Genomic DNA, 26,603 nt, shown 5'->3' on the forward strand with positions numbered 1-26,603 from the left:
TGAGTGGGAAATGGGAACTTTAAGTTTAATTTTGCCTTTCTACTAACTAATTTTACACAAGTTTCTGCTGCAAAGTCTTAGCCAAAGTTGATTTCGGTTCGTTTTAACTGATCCTTTGGCCAGTTCTACCTTCGTCACTTCCAGCGGCTGCCCATTTTCGAGGCCTTAGCGTGTGTCGTGGATGTGCTGCTGTTTTGTGCCTCATCCTGTGCCGCCAGCTCCTCGTCAATGAGCAAATCAAAGTTGCCCAAGGCATCGGCACTGGGCACTTTGTTCCAGCGCACATCGGGCACTCCATCGGGTGGCAGCACCACGGAGAGAATGTTGTCAATCAGTTTGTATTTGAGAATGCGATCGTTGACCGTGGTGGAGGTGAGCGATGGCGAGGCATTGACCTCCACCAGCCAGGGCTTCAGAGCATTGTCGATGATGATGTCGTAGCCGTAGCACTCGAAGCAGTGCCTATCGCTGGCCATCACGGGTGCCACGGCGCGTAGCGAGTGCACAATCAGCCAGGAGATGGCGCCAAAGAGACGATCTGTGACCTCCTTGCCGCGCGTACCCTCGAGGAAGAGTGCCAGATTCTGGACGGACCATTTGCCGCCGTGCAGCGTGTTGTACTCGCCGCCATGCTTCTGGACACTGACGTTGGTCAGGTGGACGTACATGTTGTCCAGTTCGGTGACACTCGTGTCGTACTTGACAGTGCAGAAGCGGCAGAAGCCCTGCTTGAAGAGGTACGCCTTGAGGGGACGGAATGAGGCGACGAGGACATACAGCCGCAGGTCAAACTTCTTGCCGCCAATCAGCAGGGGATTGTCGATGTATCTGGATATGACATACGACTCCTTGGCAATCTGCGGATGAAACGGACCCTTCGCCTCGCGCGACCACTTCTTCAGCTTTGACAGTTTGTTGATGAGAAAAATGCCGGCGCCCTGGGACTTGCCGCAGGGCTTCATAATCCACGTGCTCAGCGGAAACTTGCGATACTCCTCCACGAACATGTTGTAGTCCGCCGGCAGCACAAAGGTTGTGGGCACAAAGTCCAGGTACAGGTAACGATTGCCACTCGAATTATTGGACTCGGTTTTCTCTGCCAGCGGATTGCCGTCGCGTTCGAGGTCCTTGCGATACCGCTTGATGTTCTTCACCAGCAAATCCTTGCGCGACAGCTCGTAGTGATTGGGAAAGTGATTGATCATCTGATTGTCGTGCATCCGATAGCCACTGTCCACGCTAAAGATGTTGCGACAGGTCTGCACCCCCGCCCAATAGAAGTGCCAATCATCGTCGCCGTTCACCTGATGCCAGCCGCGCTTCTCAAAGTTATTCACCAGCACCGACTTGTCCAGGTCCGTGCAGAAGCCAATTTTGAGCCTGTCATGGCCCTGACCACCGCCAGTGCCAGCTCCACCGTTGCCACCGCTGCCAACTCCAGTGTTGCCTCCGCCTCCAGCTGCATTGTTGTTGCTGTTGTTATTGGTGTTACCCGGCAAACGTCCGTACATTGTGGCTGTGCTCTGGCCGAGCGTTGGCTGTAGACTGGCGACACGCCACGCCTGCGTCCAGTCACCGAGTAGCGTATCCCCTGGCGTATTCATTTTGGGGTGCTGGCTGGCTGTTGCCACGACGGCCAGGCACTGGCAGTTATTGAACCAACAAATTCTGTCGAGGTTGTTGCCCAAAAAAACGGCAAAACTCTTTTGCTTGCAGGGGTGGTGTTGGGCGGCTCCGCTTTTGTCATCGGCTGGTTGCCAGGCAGCGGCTTCAGCGTGGTCCTTGCACAGCAAAAATGTTCAGCAAATAGTTTTGCAAGTTAAGCTTCGAAAAATGCCAAAAATGTTGCCTCAAAAACAGGCACTAAAAATCTGTGCACACTGCGTGTGTGCGCGCGTGTGTGTGTGTGTTGGCCAAATTATGTGCACTTGAAATTTTTTACTCTCTGTTGCCTTTTCAGCCAGGCAATATGTGTCCGTGTGTGTGTCCGTTAAACTCGCTTCAAAACTGTTGAAATATAAAAACGAAACGCCATGTGAATGGATAAAGTTTTGCGCTTGCTCTTCCCGCTCTCTCTCTTTTTCCCTCCCTCTACTATAACTATAGATGGCAGAAAAACAACGAGTTGCTTTGTAGATATTTGAAAATGTATTTCAAAAGTATTTTGTTCTATTTGTTATGCTCCTCTCTATTCTCTCTGTATTTTCTCTTGCCCAACTCAACTCTTTTGCTCGCTTAATATGTAAATGGAACTGCATTTCGATAAAGATAGAGTGAAGGGGTGTGGGGTGGAAAAACTGTTGATAAAAGAGGAAAACATACGCGGCAGCATATTTGATTTCCATTCGAACAGATTCTTTTACCAAATTGTTTGTTTAGCCGCGTTTTATATTTGAAATTAACATTAAAATGCAGCCAATATATTTTTTTTATAATTTATTCTTTTAAACTGAACGTTAAAAGCGCTCGCTTTGTGCTGCCATTTGTGTAAAGGGAAATTCTTTGTATATTTTATGAAGCGTATTAAGTTGTGCCCCGACATTTGTAGCATTTCTTAATTGAAAGGTATTTTTTTTTTTTTTACCCGGAAGGAAACAGAGTCTTTGTCTGTCCGTCCGTCTGTCTTGATGAGTATAAAAGTTCGGACGCGTACAAAGCGTCGCACAAACGTTCCTCTTCGTTTTTCGTTGCTTTATTGACTTTAAGCGCCTGTGAAGAACCCACCGTAACATTTCTTGACCCAATCAATAAATCTCTCAATCTCAATTGCTGATTGTTGAAATATCACTTCTCTGCGTTCGTAACCATAAATGTTTTAGCCATAATGTTACTTGAGCAAGCCACAAATCCAAAACAATTAAGTTCGTCATTCGATTGCCATAAATCAACAGCACATTTCCAGACAATTTTCGAAAGCCTCTCAAGCCTCTCAAATGCTCTTCAATTATGACTCTGGGTTACATTTTGGCAACACTATTTCGTGGGGGGAAATGCACTTCAGAGCTGTTCGAACTCGTTTCGTAACTCACCTTTCAATTGAATTTTGAGCGAAAAGTTTCCATACACAGAGAGCTGCCAATTGGAGGGAAGGGAAGAGGGCAGGCAGGGATGGACTCTGTGTGTGTTGTGTGGAAAATCAATCAAATTGCCCTGAACTCAATGCCAAAGCGATTTGCCCCAGCCAAATCAATCATAATTACTCCTCGTTTTTGGGGTCTGTCGGCCGCTGCAAAACATGGTCCAAAGTACTTTATACAGAATAACGCATAAGCACTTTTGTAATTAAATGCGTTAATCAGAGCTCCCCATGGGTGGGTCCCTTAGTGACTGCTGGCCATGCCAGATAGCATTTTGGATGGCCAAACATTTCAATTAGACAAACTTAAACTCGAAATTGATGGGCCTAAACCTCAAACGGGCTGCCAGCCATGCCAATGAAGGCTCATTTCCGCACACAAACGGCACCGGACAGGCCAGTCGGACAGGCCAGAGCCAGAGCCAGTCGAGCAGGCAGGCAGGCAGGCCAGCAGCTAAGCCAAAATGAAGCCATACCCATGGCACCAGCCCTACACCGACCGACCGACCGAGCGACCCACTCACTCATTTGATTTTGTTTATTTGCAGAGGTTCTGTCGCCGCATCGCCCGCCCGCACCGCCCACCGAATACTTTCAATTCCATGTCGGCGGCTACGATCCAGCGAATTTGCTGCGACCCACCAATGTGGATGCACCGCCACTGGAGGGTTACATTGGCTGTGTGCGAGGACTGAAAATTGGTACGCAGTTGATCGACTTGGCGGAAATCAATGAAAGGAATATAGCGCCCAGTAAGTACACGGGCACGGCCCCAGCCCCGGCCCCGGCCCCCGCCGTCGTATAAATCAATTTTCACAGAGTGCAATTTTCGGTTTGGTTGTGGGCCTAATGCCGTTTGCTCTGGCTCTCTGCCGCTCTACGATTCATGAGTCTACGCCTTCGCTTGTGGGTTGTGTGTGGTTGCAACTGTGGCTGTGCCGGGCCTTTGGCTAACTTAATATGCATGCAATTTCCGTTAAGTGCTGCTTCTACGAAAATGTAGATGGAGAGGAATGAAGCGTAGAGCTGGCCACTTTCGGGGCGCGCTAAGATTAATGCCAATGCGATAAGGCCGAAGCACAGGCACAGAGCAACCCACATGGCGTATGATTTATGCGGCCACGCATCGCGGAAATTGCAACCTGACTTTGATGCGATTAAGCCAGAGCCAGAGCCAGACCAGAGCCAGCCCCGAACTTGCACTTAACACTGATTTAGCCTTGCCAATTAATCCTACGACTCGTTACTCTTTCTCTCTCTGCGTTTGTGCTGCAGTCCAGGAAGGTGTTCTGCCCAATTGCCAAATCAAATGCGATGCGGAACCGTGCAAGAACGGCGGCATTTGCCAGGAACACTTCGCCGAGCAGCTCTCCACGTGCGACTGCGAGCACACCAGCTTCCTGGGCGAGTTCTGTTCGGAGGAGAAGGGCGCCGACTTCAGTGGCGAGTCCACGCTGCAGCGCAAGTTCGAGCTGCCCGCCTCGGGCCGCGTCAACTATGTGCGCCTGCAGCTGGCCTTCTCGTCGTTCGACCTGCGGCGTGCCAATCGCATTATGCTGCTGCTGCAGACGGCAGCGGAGCGCAGCTACTACCTTCTGCTGGCCATCACCTCGGACGGGTACCTGCAGCTGGAGGAGGATCGCGAACAGGGCCAAACGGTGGGCGCTCGCATCGATCGGAGTTTCCTGAACAGCGCCCGGCACTCGGTCTACTACGTGCGCAACGGCACCCAGGCGCAGCTCTACATCGATCGCGAGCAGGTGCCGCTCACGGAGTTTGCCGCTCGAGTGCTGACGACCAGCGGCGAGGAGGGTGCGAATCGCGTACAGATCGGTGGCATCAACAGCACGGACTCGCGGTTTGCCGTCTTCAAGAGCTACAGCGGCTGCCTGTCGAGTGAGTCGTAAATTTCATCTTGTACCGCCATTAATTTCTTTTTGGTCTCATCAAGTGGCGCGCGCTCCCTGCTCCTTGCCCCCTTATCCTGCTGTGGCTGCCGCTGTTGCATGCTGCAACTTTATGAACTGAAGCAAGTCCCTGTCCCAAGGGGAGTGGCTGGCTTTTTTGGGGTTGCTCGCGTAAATGCTTCACATTGTTGACCAAAAAATTAAATTTATTTCTCCGCCATAAAAAGTCATTTCCGTTGGCCGTGGCCGCCGCTCTCGTTGCTGCCATAAATTGTGTCGAGTTTTTGCTCCCAAGATTTACAGTGGCTCATATTTAAATTGCTGCTTTGTAGCACCAACCACGCCGCACCCCCCCACTCATCCGAGCAACCGCAGCACAGTGGCCAACACTTTGATTAAAAATTCACTCAGCCAAGCACTCCGCCAACCCCACTGACAGGCACCACAACTGACAGAACAGCTGTTGTTGGGGCACTGAGCGACACGCCCACGCCCAGGCCACATGTGGCAAAGCTGTTAAATCCTGCGCTACTTGATCAAACCATTAAAGAGCCATCGAAATGCGATAGTTTCTTTTTTCTGGGCCATAAACATGCCGAAGTGGTGGAGCAAGCCCAGTGGCACAGTGGTGCAGGGCAGGCAGAAAGGTGTGTGAAATGTAGCTGCAGGTTGACTGAAGAGAAAGCAATTTCAGGAGATATTTATAGACATTATTAATCGGAATTTCTTTAAAGTTTTAGTGCAGATTTGGAACAGAAATGATTGGACTTCGTAGTCAATTAAATTTCACAAAATTAGCTGGAAAATGCTGATCCTTTGCTATCTGTTTACAGATTTCTGAACTGAAGATCTGTACTGTAGGATAAAGGCAGCATAAGTGAGCGGTAGACAGCTCTATAATATTGTACTTCTCAGCACTTCTCATTGATTGGCCTCATTGGCGTTTAAATTGTAATAATGGGGCTCATTGGTGACTTTTTCTATCCCAAAAAGTAGATAAAAACTACTAAAATATACTTATTCAAATGCTGCTGCCACTTTTCCTCCAGCTAAAACACTTCCAATTGGCATATGCCTACCCCTTATTCCTGTATAAATTATATATCATATGTTTCCAATTACAATCCACCCATTTTCCACTCAATTTTGTAACCCCTGCCGCTGCTGCACTCCCCAGAGAGTGTTCATGTTTCCATTAATTTGCCAACACTGTAGGCAGTGCCACGCCCCCCTAAAACACAATCAGAGTATGCATAGAAGTGGCAGCAGCAACGTCGAGAGGCGTTTACCGTTGGGCATTAAAATTTTTATTGCTAATTTTGGGGAAACGCATAAAATACGCATGAACGACTCGGCCGTTTGCCTCTTTGCCTCTTCGCCTAGTGAAAACATCGAAATTCAGTCAAGCTAGACCGCCTCCCACACTCAAGAATCTCGATGCCGAAACGCAATTCCAATTTCCACTTGAACTCAAAGCATACACACACACACACACACACACACACTGAGACATTTGCATTTCAATTTGAATTAATGACCAATACTAATGAAAGCTTGAACCTCCCCAACCCAATCCAACCCAACCCCACAAAATACTCGCCCGAAACCGCAAATTGGGTAAACCAAAACCTGGATCTGCCTGCCTCTGCCTCTGCCTATGGCCCATGGCCTACCCCCAGACATCTATATACAGGTGAACGGGCATGTTATGAAGCCACTCGAGGAGTATATGCTGTTCACAAAGTCGGGTGCGGACAACATAACCGTCATCAATCCGCAGGGCGTACGCAGTGCCCAATGCAATGCCAAATTCGATGTGAGCGAACAGCCCACCCAGGAGCCGATGGTCAATGTGAGCATGGTGAGTACACTCGAGGGAATGGCAGCGGGACTGCTGCTGGGATTATCTGAAGCAACCAGGCGACAAATTGAGCTAATGAATGCGACCACACACTCCATCTCTAGATACCTGAGCCTTGGGTGGAGGAGCCGCCGCAGCGAGTGCCCTACATAGCCAGATTCGTGTACGACGAGAGCAAGAAGGAGGACTCCACACAGGTCGTGTTCCTCACGTTGACCAGCGTGTTTGTCATCATTGTTGTGTGCTGCCTGCTCGAGGTGTATCGCAGCCATTTGGCCTACAAGAAGCGCATCGAACGCGAGACAGACGAGGATATTATTTGGTCAAAGGAGCAGGCAACCAAAATGCACGAGTCGCCAGGTGTTAAGGCTGGCCTGCTGGGCGGTGTTACAGCCGGTTCGGGCAACGGTCTGCCGCCCTATACCTACAAGGCGGTAAGTAATGGCCTCAAGCTGAATTAACGTTGCATTTACTGTCTGTCTGTCTGTGCCCCGCAGCTGCCGCAGGAGGACAAGAAGCCGGGCAATGGCGCCCCCTTGGTGGGCATCTTGAAGAATGGCAGTGTGACGGCCTCGCAGCCTGACACAGCCACCAAAAATGGAGACATTGCCACGCGCGTCATCGATGAGGTGCGTGAGGAGGAAGAGGAGGATGAAGAGGACGCCTCCGCCGCGCCCTCGAAAGCGGAGACACAGAAGGATGCGGCCGAAGCAACTGCCACAGCGGAGCCAACGCCAGAGGACACTGCCGGGCCAACTGGTGCGTCCATATAAATCACTGAAAAATCCCACAAAATATGAACAAATTGTACTTTCTTTTACGGTCCCTTAACAGAGTCTGGGGCCGAGTCGCCAGCAGTGCCGCCGCCTGCTGCTGCCGCCACGCCAAATGGCCAGCTGGAGGCAGAGGTGGAGGTGGTCGTCGTCCCACCATTACCGGTAAGCACTGGACACGAGACTCCACAGAATCTTATCAAAATGGCGCCGCTTGTCACAATCAGCGAGACCAATTTGCATGAGGCATGTGGCAGCGGCCTTGGCATTGGCATGTAAATAACACGAACACCCAAAGCACACACCCACAACACACACACACCACACCACACCACGCATGGCATACTAAAACACAAGAGGATGAGACGAGAGCTGTCTGTCATTACATAATGTAAGGCAAAAGTACATAAAAGGCATGAAATTGCATCAACCCAAAACCCAACCTACAGACAACCAATTATTTGGACAGTCAGCAGCAGTACTTAAGGTATACATTATGTATCATATATATTCGTCATAGATTGGGGTCATAGAAGTGGATAAATCTGGTTTATAATATGAATTATAATGAGCAAGGGCACGCACACACAACGGGCGAAGATGGAGCCTTGAAAGCTCCGTGGAATCATTTACACATTATATTATATTATATTTTAATTTCTGTATTTATGCTTTAATGCGCCCACCCTTTATTTACTTGTTATGTTTGCTCTTGCTCCTAATGTTTGATGTGTTTTTCCTCACTTGTTGGGTAAAGAATTTAAATTTTGTTTATTTTCCGTGTGAGGCACATGACCATGAGATGTGCGTGCGTCTCTCTTCCACACTCTCCCTCTCTCTCCTTGTCTGCCCTGTGGTCATCCATCCACTTGCGAGTACTGTTCCGTTTAATTAAATTGCATTTAATTGAATTTAACTAAATAAACAAAATATATATACGAAGGGGGAGTAAATCGTGTACGCAGTTTCTTCAGCAGCAAACAATTTCCGATTTATTATAAAAATATATAATCGTAATTTAATGGCAAAACAGCCAGTTGCTGCTTTAATTGTTGATATTGAATGACTGTTTAATTCAACAATGACTGCTACCCGCACCCGAAAAAATACAAATTATGTGGAAACAAAAGACGAAAACTATTGACAATTGCCTTAATTCATTGCCCAGATGCAATTGGCCGGCTCAATAATAAACACTGCCTGACTGCCTGTGTGTGGCGGAGAACAATGCTTTAGCCAATTCAATTATTTCTCAATTATTGTTTAAGCCGATTAACGGGGGGACACACGGCACTATCAAGTCGAGTGCATTAATTCCACCACAAGGTGTATGAATGGTTGGGAAAGCGAGCAGCACACCACCCCGTCGAAGTGTGTAGGCCATAGATTTGTGGGTTTTATTATTGGAACTTGAAAGGGGGAACAAGAGGGAGGGAGAGAAATTAAGGGGTAAAAACTTGAAGCTATTTTTCAACGATTTGTGGGATAACTGGAACACATCTGGGATTTTTGTTTACTCAAGTCTCGACTTAAAAGCTCAAGAAATGGTGCATGACTCTTGATGGGCCATTGTAGCGGGTGTTGTTGGGGTTTTTGGTCCGTTTCTCAGTTTTTTCTGTGCTACTAATTGCCAAAACCTGGCAAGGAGTCCTCACCCTTACTAGAAAACGAGGAGTAGAAGCCGCTAGGGTCAGGCAACATCATTTTATTCCCATACGAAACCTGCAAGTCTTCCAATAAAAAATTATTTCTTTCTTAAATAAATTCCAGCAAAATAAACCTAACTAAAATCATATTATACATATATATCATAAAGCTGCCATTGGAACAATCCCATAAACCTATCTCTTCACACCCCTCTCCTCCATCGCTGCACAAGAATTACTTTGGTATGACCCACACAATAGCACTTGCTGGAAGTAAGCTGCTTAGACATGTTTTGCTTTGGTTACAGTTCTCCTTGATAGTTCTTTTTTTCTCTCAGCATCCTTTCAAAACTTTCCAAACGACTTTTGTGTGTGGTTTCGGTTCTTTTGGCTCGTACCCCTGCCGATTTTCCTATTTATTTTGTATATTGGCCAATTCATTTCCCTTTGTGTAAAAAAACATTCAAACTGGAACACTTGGCTTGCCTTTGCTGTTGTGGCCAGAACAATTTCTTAAGCAATTTCTTCGTGCTGGCCAGCAGCAGCCTCCGTTCTCTTTTTTTTTGCAGCCCAGCCAATTGTCTAAAATGTTATTTAATAGAAAAAGTGCTCGGTGCAGCACAAAAGTTAAAATACCTCACAAATAAATTGAACTGCATTCTCTCTCCTTTGTTAGGGCCCAAAGACATTTGCCAAATGAATATGCGTTGCGGGTACCAACGGGGAAAATAATAAGAAGGAAATTCAGGGTTGGGAGACCGAAGTTGGGAATACACTTGAAGGTGTTCTCTTTGGTTCTGTTTATCTCCAGCAAGAACAACCAAACATGGCCAAATCGGCTCTGCATATCGTCTGACACTCCTTAAGAGTATTAAAAGCCAGTCAAACTGGGAACGTGAGGGAACTCTGCCTGCCAAAGGAATGAACTTTTGAGTCCAAGAATAGAATAACAATTGTTGCAGGGGCCACAATTTATGGGACAATGGGGCTGCTGCCGCTTCAGTCTGCTTTTTGCTTATCAAGTGCTGTCCATGATTTATATACGTATATATAAATTTATAGTATGGGCATGGAGTAACTCCTTTTGGGCAGAAAAACTTAAGACAAAACCTCGAAACTAAGCAACAAACGCAGCAAGAACTTTCAACTTTTGCATCGACTTTTCGGCACGCCCAAAACAAACTTTCGACTGAAGACGAACCGAATCCTGCCCGAACGTCGAACCCCGGAAAATTTGGGGGAAAAGCAAAATATTGAACTTATTGGCTTTTATGTAGTTTTAGCCTGGCAAAAGTGTCTATCGAGGCGCTGGCACGAGCTGCAAAACTGTCTTGGAGGGGGTCCGTGGGGCATGTTACTTTTGAGCTTACTTAGCATGTACTTTGTCAGGGGCTTAAGCTGCAACCAAATTGAATTTCCCGGGATCTCCTTCAGGCCAATCGGGTGAAATCTTTCCCGCTGTCGCTGTCGCTGATGCTGCTGCTGCTCCTCCTGCCACACTGATGCACATTCAAATCTTGCAACGAATTTTCTTAGTTTTTCCGAACAGGCGACACCCGAAAAATAGCAAAAGTTACGCTGTGCAAAGTGCGTGAGTCATTGTCTACGCCAAGCGCCCACCTCCCCTCTCTTAACCTTCCTTCACATTTCTACTTGACTGGCGGCGCTCTAGCCTCGCTGCAGCCTGATTGCAAAGCAACCGAAATTGAAGCGCACTCAGAAACTTTTTTCCTGCCTCAAAATCAAAAAGTTTCGCTTACAAAGGGGGGCGTGGGCCGTGGGGTGAGTGAAAGCTGGTATAGGTGGAAGGAAGCTGTGTGTGGCTTTTGTTTAAGGAGCAGCAAAAAGTGCAAGTGCCCCAGCTGCTGTTGGTGGATGCTTCTGCTGCTGCTGCTGCTGCCATACCACTGGTTGAGGTTACTCCTGTCATGCATGCCAAGTTTTCTTTTTATTCCGAAATGTTTGTGGGCGTCTTACCGCTTTTCTTTCATCTTTCGCTGCAGCAGCCAGGCAACCCTGGAAACCGAGCCACCCATTGCCCCTGATGCAGTGCACTTCGCCTCCTCCCCCCTTTGTTGCTGTTCATTTGGGCCTCGCCGCAAACGCAGCACGCACTTAACTTTTCCAGCCGCCACAATGCTGCGGTGAAACTCATTACGAGCTTAGAATGCAAAAACGAAACCCCAAGCAGCAACAACAACAACAAACTCTGACGCTGACGCTGGCGCTGCCCTTGCCCTCGTCTTCCTCTTCGTCGCTTTTAAAAGCACACAGAGGGAGCTTTGCTCTCCACCCGCTATCGTTCAGTCTTCCGTTCACTCTATCTGTGTGTGTTTGTGTGTGGGTGCTGCTGTTTGCCCAAGTTTTCTATAAATCTTAATGAAGGCAAAGAAGTCGAGTCGACTTGAGCTAATGATGTGTAAATTAAAACGCAAGCCACAATTTAATAAACAGAAACCGAAACGGAACGGAACGGAACGGGTGCTATTGGTGGGGTAAGCAAACAATTTTAATTTGTCTCAAAGAAGGAAATCAATTTCAATTTTGTTTGTTTATGAGCGAAAACTATTTCGCTTGGTTTTGTAACGCAAATACGAGCAAACGAGAGAGAGAGAGTGAGAGAGCGAGGGGTTATTTTAATGGATGAATAATTCCGTTTTCTTTTACCTCTTTCTCTTTCCTCTTTAATTAGCAACTTAAGAGAAAATCCTATAACCGATCTGCATTAAGTCTCTCTCTTTGCTTTCGCTTTCTGTGGGCTACCTGTGTGTGTTCTTGTAAGCGAAATGTTCCCTCTTTAGTGCATGTGCATGTGCTTATCTCTTACTAAAAGCTCTAATTGAAGTGCTGTCCCATGCTAACGCTCGCTCAGTTACATGGCTCATGCTGATTATTCTTACCTGATTTGTGTTCCCTTTGGACAATTCAGCCTTTGGCGAGTCACGGCACAAAAGAAGTCTGTGTGGCGCAACAAAGAAAGTGAGCAGAAGGAGAACAATCAGGCGTAGAGAGAACAATGAGCACGGGACACAATGAGAGCGCTTGGGCATGGGCTTGGACACTTCAATGGGCGCAGGCTCTCTTAATTCTGGGAAATTCAAGGCGTGCACTGGGGCTTAACCTTGACTTACTTTAATTTGATTGAGAACAGTACCAACAGCTGGGAAATATCGCGTTCTTTAAATTCCCGTTCTGTGCACGTTAATTAAATGTTCTGTTCCTCTGCATGAAACTCGACTAAAATGCATGCAACGGCAAAAACATGTCATGCAACAAACAGCACGCAGCACACAGCACATCAAGCAGCAGAATGAAGCAAAACTAATTAAAGAATATCCCGAAAAATACGAGTATCTTTGAGAAGAGAATGTCGCCGTCAAAAGAGAGAATGCGAAGAGTGGCAAATGTTTTAAAACAAAGAATATGAAATGAAAAAGTTTTTAATAAAAAGCAATACGAAACATTTCTGCAGCAGCAGCAGCAGCAACATGAAAGTCAAAAGCAGCAGCCGCTGCCGCCACAACAACAGCAGCAGCAACAACGACAACTGCCACAAAGAGCGGCTACACTTCAGCAGCAGAGTAGCAAACGACGCAAGCAGGGAGGAGGAGTTGGTGCCGGAGCCGGAGCTGGAGCTGGAGCCGGAGCCGGAAGCGGAACAGGAGGAGCAGCAGCAGGGCTCGCAGGAGCTGGTTCAGGCCCACCAACTGTGCGGCGACAAGTGTCTTGGGGTCCGCCAATCGTTGCCGAAACGGATGTAGATTTGGCCGCTGCCACAGGCAACAACAGTAACAGCAGCAGCAGCAACAGCAATGGGGGTCGCAAAACGGGGGCCAAGCAGAATGGATATCATGGCGTCAATAGACGCGCGACAACCACCAGAAACTGACGAACCGAAGAGCAGAGACAGAGGGAGCGGAGTGTATGCAAAAAAACATGCCAAAAAAGATGTATAAAAGCATAAATATTTAGGCGAATGGATGGCAAGACAACAAGGCAGAATAAATAAAGCACGAGAGCTCGGAGAGAGCCAGCGGAGATAGAGGATGAGCCAAAAAAACAAAAGCAATTTGTATAAATAAAAACAGACACAGAGCCAGAGAGACAGAGGCACCGAAACAGAGACAAAGACAAAACAAATAATACAAATTGCAAGCGAAAGAAGGAAGTCCTTGAATTCTCATGTATAAAGAAAGAAAGCTGTCTGGCAATTGACATGAATATTTCTTAAAAATTGGCTAAAACTTGGTCAAACAAACGAAATTCAAACTAAATGAAACTTTAAAGTCAATAAATGTGGTCGAGAAATGGCTAAAAATTAAATTTAGAAAAGTAATTAAAGACTTTGAAAAGGATGCTGAAGAAAGGAACTCAATCGAATGAAATATAAAACGAAATGTACGAATAAGTGATAGATAGAAGAAACGAGTTTAAGTTAAAAGAACGTCTGAACGTTAGGAATTTTATTTTAGAAGAACTAAAGTAAATTAAAGCATCAATGTAGGAGATTAAATCAATGGAATGAATAGAATTCCTTAGGGTTTAATGGGCATTGAAGCAAAAAAAGAAACGTGGAAAACAAAGTGCCAAAATGTTTTCGAAACTCATTTAAGGGACTCCATGGAACTGCATAAAATTGAAGATTTCACCGCCACCAAAAGTTGTGCCCAATAACAATTATTGAACTATTAATTAACTCGCGTTGTGCTCGAAACTCATAAACTGTAATTAAGGTATATCTCTGATAACTCTAGAGTTAAGTTCCGAAATTGCTCGCTGCATAATTTGTGTTGTGAAAAACTGTGAAAACTGAAAGCAGAGTGAAAGCAAAGTTGCATCTATTAAGTTTTAAGAATTGCACAACTTTCGCACGCTTTTCTTTCATTTTCTTTGTGTTTTTCTCTTGTAATTTTTCTCGCTGTGTGATATACGAAGGTAATAAAAGTAAAAGTTCTTTGGCAAGGAAGAAACTGAGATTGAACTGGTGGGTAGTAGGGGCTGTAGGGGAGACCTTAACTTGTTTCATATTAAATGATGAGAAATTACGCAAGACAACTCGTGCATGCACACATCAATTTATTTAAATGCGTTTATTAAAAAAGTTTCGAACAAAAAATGCTGACAGCGAGAAGAAAGAAAATATATACATATTGGAGGGGTAATGACACATTGGATACTCTTGCAAATCGATTTTCTATTTGATTAAGTCATTTCTAGATTAGCTTTTAAAGTCTTGCAAATATTATATAAACCTTCTTGTCAGCGTAGCAAATCTCTGTGGAGTATAATACGTGTAATACCCCAGGGAAGGGTATAGCAAAGCACAGCCATCAACCAGATTGACAACAGCAAGAAGATGAAAGAGAAGAAGGAGATGGAGAAACAGCAGCAGCAGCAGCAGCAACAGCAGCGGGAGAGGAGAAGATGGACAGAGTAAAGCACACATAATGGCACTTCAATATGTGAGTGTGTGGGGGAGAGCAGGACAAGCAAAGGATGGAGCAGAGATGGTTGAGCTTGTGGGGGAGAGAGCAGGTTGAACATGTGGGGAGAGAGCAGCAAGAACTCAACACAGTGCAGAGTGAGGGGCTACTATACCATGTGTAACGGTGAGGGCACTGAGCAGCAGAGGCGGCCAACAGCTTGTTAGTGGCTTTGCTGGTCAGTACTTTTAACTAATGTGTTTTGTGCGACCATAGAAAATCTCAAGTACTCACACAGGCACACTGACACATGGACACTGGGGTGGAGCGCACTTAACATTCGCTGTTCCTGCTACTCTCCATATTTAGGGTGCCAGCCAGACCGCAAGGGGAGCAAAGGAGTGAAAAAAAGGACAGCAGCAGCAGCCAGCTCCTTCAGCTTTCGCCCTGTTATGCTGTTGCCTGCATAAAATAACCGCATAAAATGTCGTTAAGTATAACGAAATTGAGTCTGCACATAAATTCAGATTATGAGATTAAAATGTTGTGATTTTCGCACATCGGAGCAACGGCGGCGAAGGATAGTATAGTGTAGCCGAAAAACCCTTTTCATAATGAAAGCCAGTCTGGTAGAAGGGTCTCTGGTATCCCACACACACACACACACATTGAAGATTATTGAAAAATGCGATGGAATAAGCAATAGCCAAAGCCATAGCCAGAGCTAACGGATGGATAGCAGCAGTCAAGCCAATTTAATGAGTTTACAGCGCCCTTTTGGCCTTTAAGCGGAATTTTATGAAAAAACAACACATAGTCGTGGCACATTGGGAAGAAAATGTGATAAGTTGAGAGCAGCAAAGAGCTTTCCTCCTCTTCAAAGCTCTTCTTCAGTGAACCAAAAGAATGCAGAGAAGAGCTTTGATCATAGCGGCACTTCGGACTCTTTCTTTGGCTCTCTTTAAAAAAGAGAACGCGAAGAGAGGGGCTGATATAAAACGGCGCATAAACTGCAAAACAGAAGGAGCATAAGAGATCGGAAGCTCAAACTGGAGAACAGAGAACAACAGAGGCTTTCTCTGGCAAAAACAAAAGCCATTTAAATTACTTAAATCCATGATGGGCTTACGAATCGGCCAACACCTAAATCCCACACCACTGTGCCCTGTACCCGTCCGTGGAATAATAAAGAAGTTGCGGCGCTTGTGGCCGGCGATCAAAGCCAAATATTTGTCTTGAATGTTTACAAATTTGGGTCAGCTGGTCATTTGTCCGCACCCAAGCCGACATTTTGATGTGAAATTCCCAAAATATAGAACGAACCTCGAAGGAACGCCATCAGCTGTCGCTGCATTATGATGCTAATTGCGAGGCCAGAGAGCCATAGCCACAGCCAAAGGATTAACATCATCATCGATGAGTGCATGGATGGTGAACAGAGAACAAACAGGAGAACTTGCTGCGAACCCATAAACAGTTTCGTTTGACTTAATCCGGTTATGTATCCGGATTAGCGGAGCGCGTCAAAAGAGCGTGAGAGAGAGAGAGAGAGCTAGTTTTTTGCGCTCCTTTTGGCTAGGGTACTCGGGCACACTTTACGACACTTTTTAGGTAATGAATGGGATTACAGTTTTTTTTTAATCCACTGTGCCCACAACCCTGTGACGCGGGGCAGCTGTAAAAAATCGAATGACTCGTAAAAAGTGCAGCTCAGGTCATGCGGCGTTTGAATGACCTGCGCCGCCGCACCTCTCATGAATGGACGGGCGGACGGGCAGGTCAGAAAAGGTGTCGTCGAATGTGTATAAATTCAGGAGCCAGCATTGACGTAACCAGCAAACGCACTCAAGCACTTCAGCAACCAAGATGTGTCTCATGCAGAAAAAAAACAACGCACAGCCGACGGCCCAGCAGTTGCCACAGAAACAGGAGGCAACTGAGACGACGAGTGGGAGTCCGATGCCGCAGCCGCCCTCCCCCACCGCCGCCTATGTGATGTTCAAGCACCGCGAGGAGCTGCGCCGCCGCAACGGGCAGACGGCACGCGCTTCCATCACAAAAATTCATTTGACAACCGAGCTGATAGCTCGCACCAAGCAGAACATACGACAATGCAGCTTCGAGGATCTGGCCATCCTGGCCAGGGAGACCGTCTTCCGGAAGAGTCTGCAGCGTCGCCTGCACTACCGCCGCATGGAAATGGGCTTGAAGAGGCAACTGAAAAGCACAAACAGCAAGTGAGGGCGGTGCTGCATGGGAGGGAAAAGTCTGACATAGAACAGCACAAGTGATTCCTATTATAAGATTGTACATTTTACACCTAACTATTATACTTTAGTTTAAGCTCAGAGATATTTCCAAAACAAACGTAAATTAAACTTCAATCATGAGTGAAAAGAGACAACATTTTGCACTTGTTATCCGCTTGGATCTGCCTTTTTCCCGTGTGGCAATTTTCCATTTAAATATTTGATAACCTTTCCCAGCACTGACAATGCAGTTTCTGTGGGGTGTAAAAACAAATTTACACATGATTACCGGAACAGAACAGAACAGAACAGAACACTGCTAACATTTAATACAACTCAAACAAAATGGTGCGTTGCATAAATTTGAACAGGCAGTGCACAGGCAGGGAGTGGTGGCGCCACCACACCTCTCCTCCTTGCAGCAACTGCTTTCTGCTTCATCGTCGTCGTTCGCTGTGGTGTAGACAAAATTTTTGCCTTTTTAGACTACATAAATTTTAATTAAATGTCACTCATACGCCATGTATGCCAAGCACAATGTACGTAACGTAACGTAACGTAGAGTAGTAGTCGCTGCCCGTGACTGCAAGTGTGAGGCTGTGTGCGTGCATTTGAGCGCTTGGGAGAGTGTCGGAGCGAAGAGAGTGCCACAAATGAATGCACGGAGAAGTGGCGCACGAATTGCAGTTTATTGAACAGCAGCAGGGCAAAAGGATGAGTGGTGTAAGGGGAAAGTGCAGCGCAAAGTGGAGCATCCCAAAGCGAAGCATAGAAACAAAAGGGGAGAAGCAGCGTGGAAAGCAAAGAGAACTCTTGATGGCACAAAACCTAAATGCTGCTGCACTGCTGCTGTTCTGCTTTTGGGAATGTTTTCGAGTAGCCACTATCTAGTGGATACAATTTACAGTTTGTCGCGTGCAGCTTTCATGCAGCTCTTGTTCCGCCCAAGAACTGCCAGTCTCTAGCCGCCGCTGATCCCTTACTTGTACCTTCCTCTACTAATTCCAATCTGAAATCGCATCATCCTTGCTGCCAAACGATGAATATACCCAAAAAAAATCCTAAAATTGCTGGAGACGAACACGGAGCCAATTGCCCTTCCGCTGGTTAGCAGCTTGCTCTAATTATTATTTTTTGCTTATTTTTCCAGAACTTTTTTTCGAACCAGCATTTTGTTTGTTTCCCCAGAAGGGGCTGTGCTGGAACTGGTCTCTGGTGGGGTTCAAATCTGTGGCGTTTCCTGGTTTTTCGTGCATTTTCATACAACTTTTCGTGCATGCATTATTCATGTGCTCTCTCTCTCTCGCTCCCTCTGTCTACACCAATTACTATGGTCCAGCAGGCAGGACGGGGTAGAGGTATCCCTTAATGAAAAACCATCATGGCCAAACAATATCTTTCGTTGCCATTTGCCCACTTGAAACTTTTTCAATAATTTTTAACATGTATGCGCCGAGTCGCTCGCTCGCTTTGCTCGTTGGCTCGTTCTTTCTTGACAAATTAACTCAAGAGCGCAATGAAGTGTTTATTGTGCCTGGCAAAGTTTATTCCACGCTCTTTCTCTTCACTTAAGGCGTTGCCAGGGCAAACACATACAAACAGACGCCCAGAAAAATGCACGGAGGGATTTTCGTAGATTTACAATTGGCGAGAAATTGCTAGCGACACTTTATAGTTTTGGATTACTTAATTATAATTGAACTTTAATTGGTCACGTTTCTATTGGTGTTTTCTATTTTAGTTTATTTAACATTTAAGTTTCATTTAGCAATACAATTTGATGGATAAATATATGATTAAACCACTGAAATGTTTCCCCAATCTAAAGACTTACATTTATGCATTTAATATAATTAAAATCAGATTTTCATCAGTAAAAACTCCCATCAATTGGAGCTGTGGTAATAGGAAAATATTTATAATTATCATGAAACAACTGGAAGGCAATAATTATCAAAAATATTATCATGAATATTAATTTCCAATCAAATTTGATGGAACATTAATTGAATTATGAAGAAAATTTGTTTGAAGTTGAACAAAGTGGAAAGCATTTGCACTGAGAGCTCGTAGCTCCTGCTTAGATCTCTATGCTCATCGACAAGATAACCTCATTACCAAAATGGACCACCTGTTATTCCCACTGGGAAAGTCCTAGTCACAAAATATCATTCTCCCTTCTCAAATCTCTTTATGAGTCGCTCCGCTTCCATGTACATAATAATAATATTAACAGCATTGTAGGACGAGCATTAATGTCTTCTTCATGTGTCCCCGAGTGTATTGTGTGTGTGTAGCCATGGCCATTGAGCGGAGCGAAGGACGGAGAGAGCGTAATCGTCATGGTGGCTTAAAGCAATTTGTTATTAATTTCCGCGTTGAAAAGTTCAAAAAAAAACAAACAACAACAAAACGAAGAAGAGGAAACATCACCAGAAACAACAAAGTTTTTCTTTCTTTTGTTTGTGCCGCCCGTGCTCTTTCCCTCCAGCCGGGAAGCCAGGAGCTAGTTCCATCTCGCTCTGTCTCAATGCCACTTGGCATTCATTTAATGCGAAAAGTTATTGTTGTTTTTGCTGTAACTGTTTGGTTGTTGCTGCTGCTGATGCTGATGCTGTTGTTGTTATTTGTGTTTGTCGTTTGTGTGTGGTTGCCACATTAAAACATGGCCCATAATGGTTAACAAGGCATTTTGCTTGTTTGACCATCGCAGAGAGACCAAATGAGCATCAGAACTTGTGTGCTTACGATGTCCAACATGTGTAATAAATATATTCCACTGACGCGCGGGGCAGGCCCGCAGCCCACTGCCAGGACAATGCGTGCCCTGTCTGTAGTTTTGTTGAGAGTGAGGAAAGTTGGGTTAAAGTGTAAATTATGTGGGAAGGTAGCGTGGTAGCAGTCTGTGGCTTTTACGTACCTTTCTGCTTGCCTTACCTTTATATGAATGTACCTTTTGTTGGGTTGCAGTGGAGTTTGGGGCGGGGCTATGCCTGCGTGTGTGTTTGCCTGAAAGTTTTGCTTCTCTGGCAGGTAATAAATTGGAATATGCCGCTACTTTTCGCTCGCTCTTCTCTTCGCTCTGCTGTTCGCGCTCCTCTCTCTTTGCTCGCTGCTCTCTCTTCTCTGCTTTCCGCTCTCCCTGCGATCTCTGCACGGGATGACGTGGCCAAAGTATTACAATATTTGAAATGCAGTTCTGCAATGAAAAATGTCTGAACAACAATGTTAATATGGCTGCCAAAGGACACAGGGGTAGAGCAGGGGGATTACAGAAGTGTGTCAGTGTTGGTGCTGCATGAAAGTGCAAGTTTTTGCTTATTGTTGGGTGCCGCTGCCGGTGCTGCTCCTCGAGTAACCTTCAGCCAAGAACAATAAAATTGCACAGAAATGAAACTGAAATGGGTCTCCTCCCCCTCCCACCCTCTCTCTCTCCCGTTCTCTTGTGCAAATGGAAAACTATGAAAAGCAAAAGGCAGCGCCAACAGCGTGGAAAAAATAACATTTTAAATGCGTTCTTGATACACTTTAGGGCAGGGTGGGGTAACAGGGTTTTCACAGAGATTTTGTTGGAATTACTTCTTCCTCTTTAGCTGTTAGTGTATGTCCCTAGTCGGTGCTTTCCCCAGCAACATCTTTGTGCATCTTTGGGCTGTATGTAAATGTCCTCCTGGCCAACACATTTGCACTTGACTGAAACGCGTTAGCCCGCTTGCCTTGTAGTGGATTTCGGGGCCTGCCATGCTGCCAGCCAGCCATCCAGCAGCTGTCTTGGGAGCTGTTAGAGAGTGGGTGTGGCACTGGCAGCGGGCATGAGTGGAGGTTTTCGTGAAGTGACTGGCGGGTTTCATGTAACCAAGACACCATCCAGCAGCAGCAGCAGCGACTGATGTGGCGCCATTGTTGGGGCAGGTTTAGAGTGCAACCAAATGGATGCTGCACGGGCCACACACATGCACACATGCACAGACTTGTGCTTGGCATTTATATTAACAACATAAAGTGCCAAATCACGACAGGTGCCAAAATCCAGAAGCACCAGCAAACTGCAACTATTTTGCCAGCAGCAACAGCTTGAGCACCTGCACCCCGTTCATCCCCCTTGCACCCGTTTTTTTCTGCCAAAAGCTTTGAATAATTATAAAACTTTATCTCTTCTCTGGACACACACACACACACACACACAACCGCATCTACGTTGTCCTTCGCTTCCATTTCCATGTCCATTGAATGTCACTTTGACTGGACTAAAGCCAAATAGAATTAAACCCTGAAAAATATTTGATCTAACCTCCACCCTTCGTGCCAGCACCCACCCACCCGCATTTGTATGTGTCCCACCACGCCACACCCCCACCTGACCATTTTCATGCCCAATCTCTCGCAGTCAGCGCAGGCGGAGCAACATGATGAAGAGCAGCAGCAACAGCAGCAACATGAAGACCCGCAAGAAGAGCATCAACATAAAGAGGAGCAACAGCAGCAGAAGCCGCCGCAACGAGCAAAATCCCGCCACAAAGCACCCGATGACACAGGGCATCCCTTTGATGTCGATGCCACAAATGCCAATGCGACAACACAGTCCACAGGGCGGTCCACAATGCCCCCAGCTATAGCAGCAGCACCCGTACCAGTCCTACCCCCACCACCACCACCACCACCGTCACGACATCGCACGAAAGCGCTGCCGCTGCTCTATCTGGTGGGTGGGGCGCTGCAGCAGCGGCAGTTCGCGAATCCAATTAGTTACTTGGGTGGACCGCGACTGCAGCCGCGCAGTAATCGCAACAGCATCGAGTCGATATTATCGCTGGATTAGCTGGGCTGGGACTCAAGCCAGTCGCACACACCTCCACCAGAGAGGGGGGCAAGTGCATCCTCGGCCTCTTACTTACGTATCAACTCTAGTCTAGTGCTAGTTAGTGCTCTAGTTAGTTAGTTTATCAATTTTATAGTTAGCGAATGTTGAACAAATTGTTGCTATAAATTAAAGGAATTGTTATTGATAATAATTCATAATTGTTTATTTTTAATTACAGAGAAACTGAAGCAAATCATTTCATGCACGTAAGTAATGTTCCATACATTCATTCACATTTCAAATTGCGCGCTCAACTGTTTTCATTTTGATACTTATCGTGCTATCGTTACTGGCATATCGATAGCTGGCTACCTTTTCTTGGTTATACACCCTGCAATGGCTTGTGTTTAAATGCCATACCGATAGATGGCGCACGTGTAGCAGTCAGCATTTATTCCATGTGGATTTTAAGACTGTCTTTGTTTAATTAGTTTAAAAATAATGCCATGCAATTATGCATTGAAAAAGTAAGCAATTTGACACAAAATTGATTTATTTATCGCATAAAATAATTACTTCTTTAAAAATCGCATTGTAAATACTCTTAGAGCAGCCGCAAAAGCTGACAAATGTTTGCTGCTCTACTAGAATCCAGCAATTTCGTCTGAAATGTTTACTAATTTGGTTCGTAGTCTAAATTAAGAATAGCCTCAGATCAGTTAATGGTTAACGAGTACCTCCAGTGACACTCTGTCCATCGTTCGCACAGATTCTCTGCCTCCCCCTGAACTCTTTTGTCACATTTCCATCCAAATTTACGAAGCAACCCAAACACACACAGAGCAGTTTTTGGTACCTTATAGCTAGCTATATTTAGGCATTAATTAAACATATACACGTATACGGCAGTTACTTATTCATAAATATTTATTGAATTAGATTAGGTTTACGCCCAGGCGTTAGATATTTCGCGTTTTCTGTTATCTCTAGCTTATAGATGTTCGATCCATGAGGAAGCTGGAGTCGATTGCCCTACAACATAAATTGTATTTTAGCCTACGATGAGTAGGGGGAGCGGTCCGCAGTGGACCAGGACATGGGACACGACATTCTCCGCGCGCTTAGATTAAGGTTCAAGCAATGATCGGTGATCGGTGATGGGTGAGGGTTGGGGTGTGTGGTGTGGGCGATGAATGTTAAGCTAGGACGGGGGGGAGAGACGATGCTAGGTGAAGTCCGGCGGCTTGTACTTCGGCGGTCGCTTAATTGGCTTCTATAACCAATTGCGGCCGCCACGTCATATGTTGTTCTCCTTGGCGGCCTTGGCGCCCGAACCGGAGCCAGAGCCGGAGCCAGAGCCCGAGCCAGAGCCACCGCCAGTCGCTGCACCACCCGCGGGCGCACTCGAATCGTTGTCGCTTTTGTTGTTGCTGCTGCTGTTGTTGTTGCTGTTGCTATTCGCATTCGATGCCGTCGATTCCTCACCATCTGCGCCATCTACTGCAAAGGAAGGACACAAAGGAAATAAGTTTGATGCTTTGGGAGCGAGCTGCGTGCGCCACTCACCCTTCTCCTTTTCATCCTTGATCTCGCTGGACGCCTCCGACGAGGCCTTGTTGCTGTTGTTGTCCTTGTCCAGGCGCGGCCGCTTGCGCTGACCCTTGTACGCACGATTGTCGCGGCGTCCGCCCTCGCCTTCGTCCTCCGAGTCGGAGTACTCGTTCTCGGGCACAATGCGCTTGTCCTTGTCGCTCTGCGGCATGCGGTCATCCTTGTCCACCTTGTCCTCGTCGTCGGACTCATCGTTGATCGCATCCTCGGGTATTTGCTGCATCTGCACGCCCGGTGCGTGTGGCAGCATGCGCAGGTTTTCGAACAGCCGATTCTTGATCTTCTCGAGGTACTCGGACGTGTTCTGGTTGGTCATGTTGCTGGGGCTGATGTGCAGCTTGAAGTCGGGCCCAAAGTACTCGAAGTAATCGTTGTACGGCAGCTCGTTGGCAATCTCCACGGCCAGGGCCACGGACGTCTCGTAGGTCCAGCAGCGCGAGACATTGCGAATGGTGTAGCCGCCGCCGCCGACCATCAGGAAGGGCAGGTTGTACTTCTTCACGAAATCCACGCACTTGCCGTGCCCCTTCACCGTCAGGTTGAAGCAGCCCAGCCGATCGCCAGTGAGGGAATCGGCGCCGCATTGCAGCACCACTGCCGCCGGCTGGAATGTCTCCATTACCTTTGAAATGATGGGCACAAAGATGCTCTCGTACGCATCATCGTCCATGCCATCGCGCAGGGGTATGTTGACGGCATAGTACTTGCCCTTGCCGGCGCCAATGTCGCGCAGGTCGCCGGTGCCCGGGAAGTACTCCCCGTACTTGTGGAAGCTGACAGTCATCACGCGGTCCGTGGTGTAGAAGGCCTCCTCGACGCCGTCGCCGTGGTGCACATCGATGTCGATGTAGAGAACGCGCTGGTGGTACTTCAGCAGCTCCAAGATGCCCAGAACGATGTCGTTCACATAGCAGAAGCCGGAGGCCTCCGACTTCTTGGCATGATGCAGTCCGCCGCCCCAGTTGATGCAGATCTCGGAGGCCTGTTTGTTCAGCTTGACGGCAGCGGCGACAGAGCCACCCGCCGACAGCTGACAGAACTCGTAGAGACCATCGAAGACGGGGCAATCCTCGCCCACATTGAAGCGCTGCATCTGCTTGTTGTATTCGGTCATGTTGTCCGGCCGGATGGAACGCAGGAACCGGACGTACTCGTCCGAATGGAACTTGGTCATCTCATCGGCAGTGGCCTTGTGCGGTCGCTGCGGGCGTTGTCACATTATTATATTATAATTCTCTGTTTAATTAGCGGCTCTAAATCTCGGGACTTACGTAAATCTCCATTTTGCGGTATAGACCGTAGTTTAGGAGCAGATTGTGGGTCATGCGTATGCGGTGGGGCTTCATGGGGTGTCCCTGGCCATAGTAGTAGTTGCCAATGTCACCTGGAGATCATAAATACCAAGGGTTATATTGGCGAAAAATCAAGTAATTGCCACGCTATGCAGAAAATATATTTTACGGCCACCGTCGCCGAGGCGTTCGCTCGCACAGCGCACTTTTCGCTCAACAACCGTTCGGAATACACTTTCGCCGAACAAAGCCGCCATACAGGTACATACACGCACACTTCGGCATACACACACACCACCAAAAATCTCTCTGCGGTTGTCATCACAGAAGTGCGCTGTGGCCAAACGCGCTTGTACAGTCGCCGTAAAACTTGAAATTCACAAAATGCTATCATCCGCCGACAAATGGAGCCGGAAAAATTAGCCCCCAGCACCGAAAAGCACTGTTTAGGTCATTGAATCAGAATTATCTGCGGGAAAGTGTTAATTTTTACTTATTTTATGCAAAAACTTACTGTCGTAGTAGTAGCAGACACGCTTTTTGCTGTGAGATTGCATTTTTGTTGGGCTGCGGTGTCTCTGGGGCGGTGCTGGAGAGTTCCCTGATGTTGCAGTAGGCGCTGGTTAAAATTTGGTTTGCTTTAACACAACTGCAATTAAATATGCCACAAAAGGCTCGCGTCACCGGCTTTTTGCAGGCGCCTTTTATTACAATTATTTTTTGCAAAAGAAACACTCGCGCGCACCGCCAGTGTGACCGCGGAATTATCGATAAAATATACCGGCAGACCCACGGCAATATACCGAAATGTACCCTTTAATTTTCAAAATATACTGTAAATATGCCGTGCATCTAAAATCATTTTCCTCGTCTTTGATCATCTGTTTAATATTAACAACTAGTTATAATTCTCAGCGCTAGAACTATAATTTTATCCGATTCAATAATCAATTCTCCAAAAGATTGGCTTGTTTTCATCACGTTTTTGTATTGGATTGTTTACAAAATTAGGTTAAAACTAAAAAGGTCAACCAAAAACATTGCATTAAAAGATACATGGGTAGGATTGGAATGTTACGTCCTTTGACAACTTGTAGCTTGTCAACCTTTGTATGCCCTATTTTTATAAATTTATATTACAATTTCGTTTCTAAAGCCGCATTTAAACAACAACAATGCCTCTATGCTAGAGGCAAAAGGTAAAAAAGTAACTGGGAATTTCGAAAATTGAAATACATTTGATTGAAAAATATCGATGTGCTAAAATTAATTCTGGCAACGCCTGCAATCCGCCAGCAAGGTGGCTGGACGACGAGGTGTTGCTTAATGCTTGCGATAAAAGACATTATATTGCGGACCCTTTCGGCATACATTTTTTTAAAAGCATTGCAATAAATAGGAGTTCTTAAAAATTGCCATTCTGCTAGACAATTTATTCATATTTCTAATAAAGTGATATGTTAGAGGAGGGAATCTATTCGCCCATTCAAATAGTAGGTGGTTAAGTGGGTTAAGTTCCTCAGTATATTTTTGGTATTGTTGGAAGATGAGACAGTATATTTCGGTGGGTCACACGATATTTTCCATCAATAAAACCGCAGTCACACTGTTCAAAACATCAAAGTTACGGTAAAAAGACGCGCGTGTGTGATCGGAAAAAGTTGGAGCGCCGCTGCAAGCACAAAATGCAATAAAATAAATGGTAGAACCCAGCGGCTCCGCGCCTCGTGTGATAAAACAGATAATGCAATATTAAGAGAGCCAGAGAAATCAAGTCGTTTGGCGCTTTTAATAGAATTTAGCGAGATTTTCCAACGGCGTTTGTGGCTATTCGTGGTCCGGTGTTTTGTGATTTCCTGGTTGGATATAAACAGAGATACCAAGTGCTAAATAGTTGAATGAAAACGCTGTGAAAATTTCAATTTAATAGACGGAGTTCGACGCGTAAGTTTCCAACTGTGTTT

At 46.3% G+C, this 26,603-nt stretch overlaps 4 protein-coding genes across 9 annotated transcripts in view; 2 read left to right on the forward strand and 2 right to left on the reverse strand.

Annotated features, from left to right (window-relative positions):
• The window catches only part of LOC117895846, a 61,816-nt gene extending 39,872 nt beyond the window's left edge, over nucleotides 1-21,944 (forward strand). For 2 of the 5 annotated variants that reach the window (XM_034803804.1, XM_034803805.1), the window contains 7 exons: nucleotides 3,625-3,828; nucleotides 4,352-4,972; nucleotides 6,663-6,844; nucleotides 6,949-7,278; nucleotides 7,342-7,603; nucleotides 7,679-7,782; nucleotides 21,323-21,944. In XM_034803804.1, coding sequence (XP_034659695.1) covers nucleotides 3,625-3,828; nucleotides 4,352-4,972; nucleotides 6,663-6,844; nucleotides 6,949-7,278; nucleotides 7,342-7,603; nucleotides 7,679-7,782; nucleotides 21,323-21,754 — 2,135 coding nt within the window. In that variant the 3' untranslated portion in view covers nucleotides 21,755-21,944. Of the gene's footprint in view, nucleotides 1-3,624; nucleotides 3,829-4,351; nucleotides 4,973-6,662; nucleotides 6,845-6,948; nucleotides 7,279-7,341; nucleotides 7,604-7,678; nucleotides 7,783-12,735; nucleotides 13,358-20,701; nucleotides 20,767-21,188 lie in introns of those variants that run through there. The other 3 variants (XM_034803807.1, XM_034803806.1, XM_034803808.1) reach the window with 3 other exon arrangements.
• LOC117895852 (probable tubulin polyglutamylase TTLL1) lies at nucleotides 5-2,055 on the reverse strand. The gene has a single exon (XM_034803818.1). It carries the CDS (start codon nucleotides 1,602-1,604, stop codon nucleotides 135-137), a length of 1,470 nt encoding a protein of 489 aa, XP_034659709.1. The 5' UTR covers nucleotides 1,605-2,055; the 3' UTR covers nucleotides 5-134.
• Nucleotides 14,510-17,728, forward strand: LOC117895860. Its single transcript, XM_034803828.1, has one exon. The coding sequence runs from the start codon at nucleotides 16,553-16,555 to the stop codon at nucleotides 16,925-16,927; it is 375 nt and encodes a 124-aa protein (XP_034659719.1). The 5' UTR covers nucleotides 14,510-16,552; the 3' UTR covers nucleotides 16,928-17,728.
• Nucleotides 21,945-22,637: 693 nt separating the features above from the next.
• Nucleotides 22,638-25,395, reverse strand: LOC117895851 (histone deacetylase HDAC1). 2 transcript variants are annotated; one of them, XM_034803817.1, is made up of 4 exons: nucleotides 25,154-25,395; nucleotides 24,619-24,731; nucleotides 23,303-24,548; nucleotides 22,638-23,233 (listed from the first exon to the last, which is right to left on the reverse strand). In XM_034803817.1, the coding sequence occupies exons 1-4, from the start codon at nucleotides 25,194-25,196 to the stop codon at nucleotides 23,034-23,036; spliced, it is 1,602 nt and encodes a 533-aa protein (XP_034659708.1). In that variant the 5' UTR covers nucleotides 25,197-25,395; the 3' UTR covers nucleotides 22,638-23,033. The 2 variants fall into 2 exon arrangements, with proteins under 2 accessions (XP_034659708.1, XP_034659707.1); XM_034803816.1 differs by having other exon boundaries at nucleotides 22,638-23,236.
• Nucleotides 25,396-26,603: the final 1,208 nt, after the last annotated feature.

Source organism: Drosophila subobscura, chromosome J (genome assembly GCF_008121235.1).
Source record: "Drosophila subobscura isolate 14011-0131.10 chromosome J, UCBerk_Dsub_1.0, whole genome shotgun sequence".
Lineage (NCBI taxonomy): Eukaryota > Metazoa > Arthropoda > Insecta > Diptera > Drosophilidae > Drosophila > Drosophila subobscura.

What these genes read in the sequence shown, in the direction of transcription:
- LOC117895852 (XM_034803818.1), bottom strand. Translation starts at nt 1,604, where the DNA reads ATGAATACGCCAGGGGATACGCTACTCGGTGACTGGACGCAGGCGTGG.
- LOC117895860 (XM_034803828.1), top strand. Translation starts at nt 16,553, where the DNA reads ATGTGTCTCATGCAGAAAAAAAACAACGCACAGCCGACGGCCCAGCAG.
- LOC117895851 (XM_034803816.1), bottom strand. Translation starts at nt 25,196, where the DNA reads ATGCAATCTCACAGCAAAAAGCGTGTCTGCTACTACTACGACA. An exon ending in ACCGCAAAATGGAGATTTAC is followed by an intron (nt 24,549 to 24,618) that starts GTAAGTCCCGAG and finishes CAACGCCCGCAG; the next exon opens with CGACCGCACAAGGCCACTGC. An exon ending in CAAGGATGAAAAGGAGAAGG is followed by an intron (nt 23,237 to 23,302) that starts GTGAGTGGCGCA and finishes CTTCCTTTGCAG; the next exon opens with TAGATGGCGCAGATGGTGAG.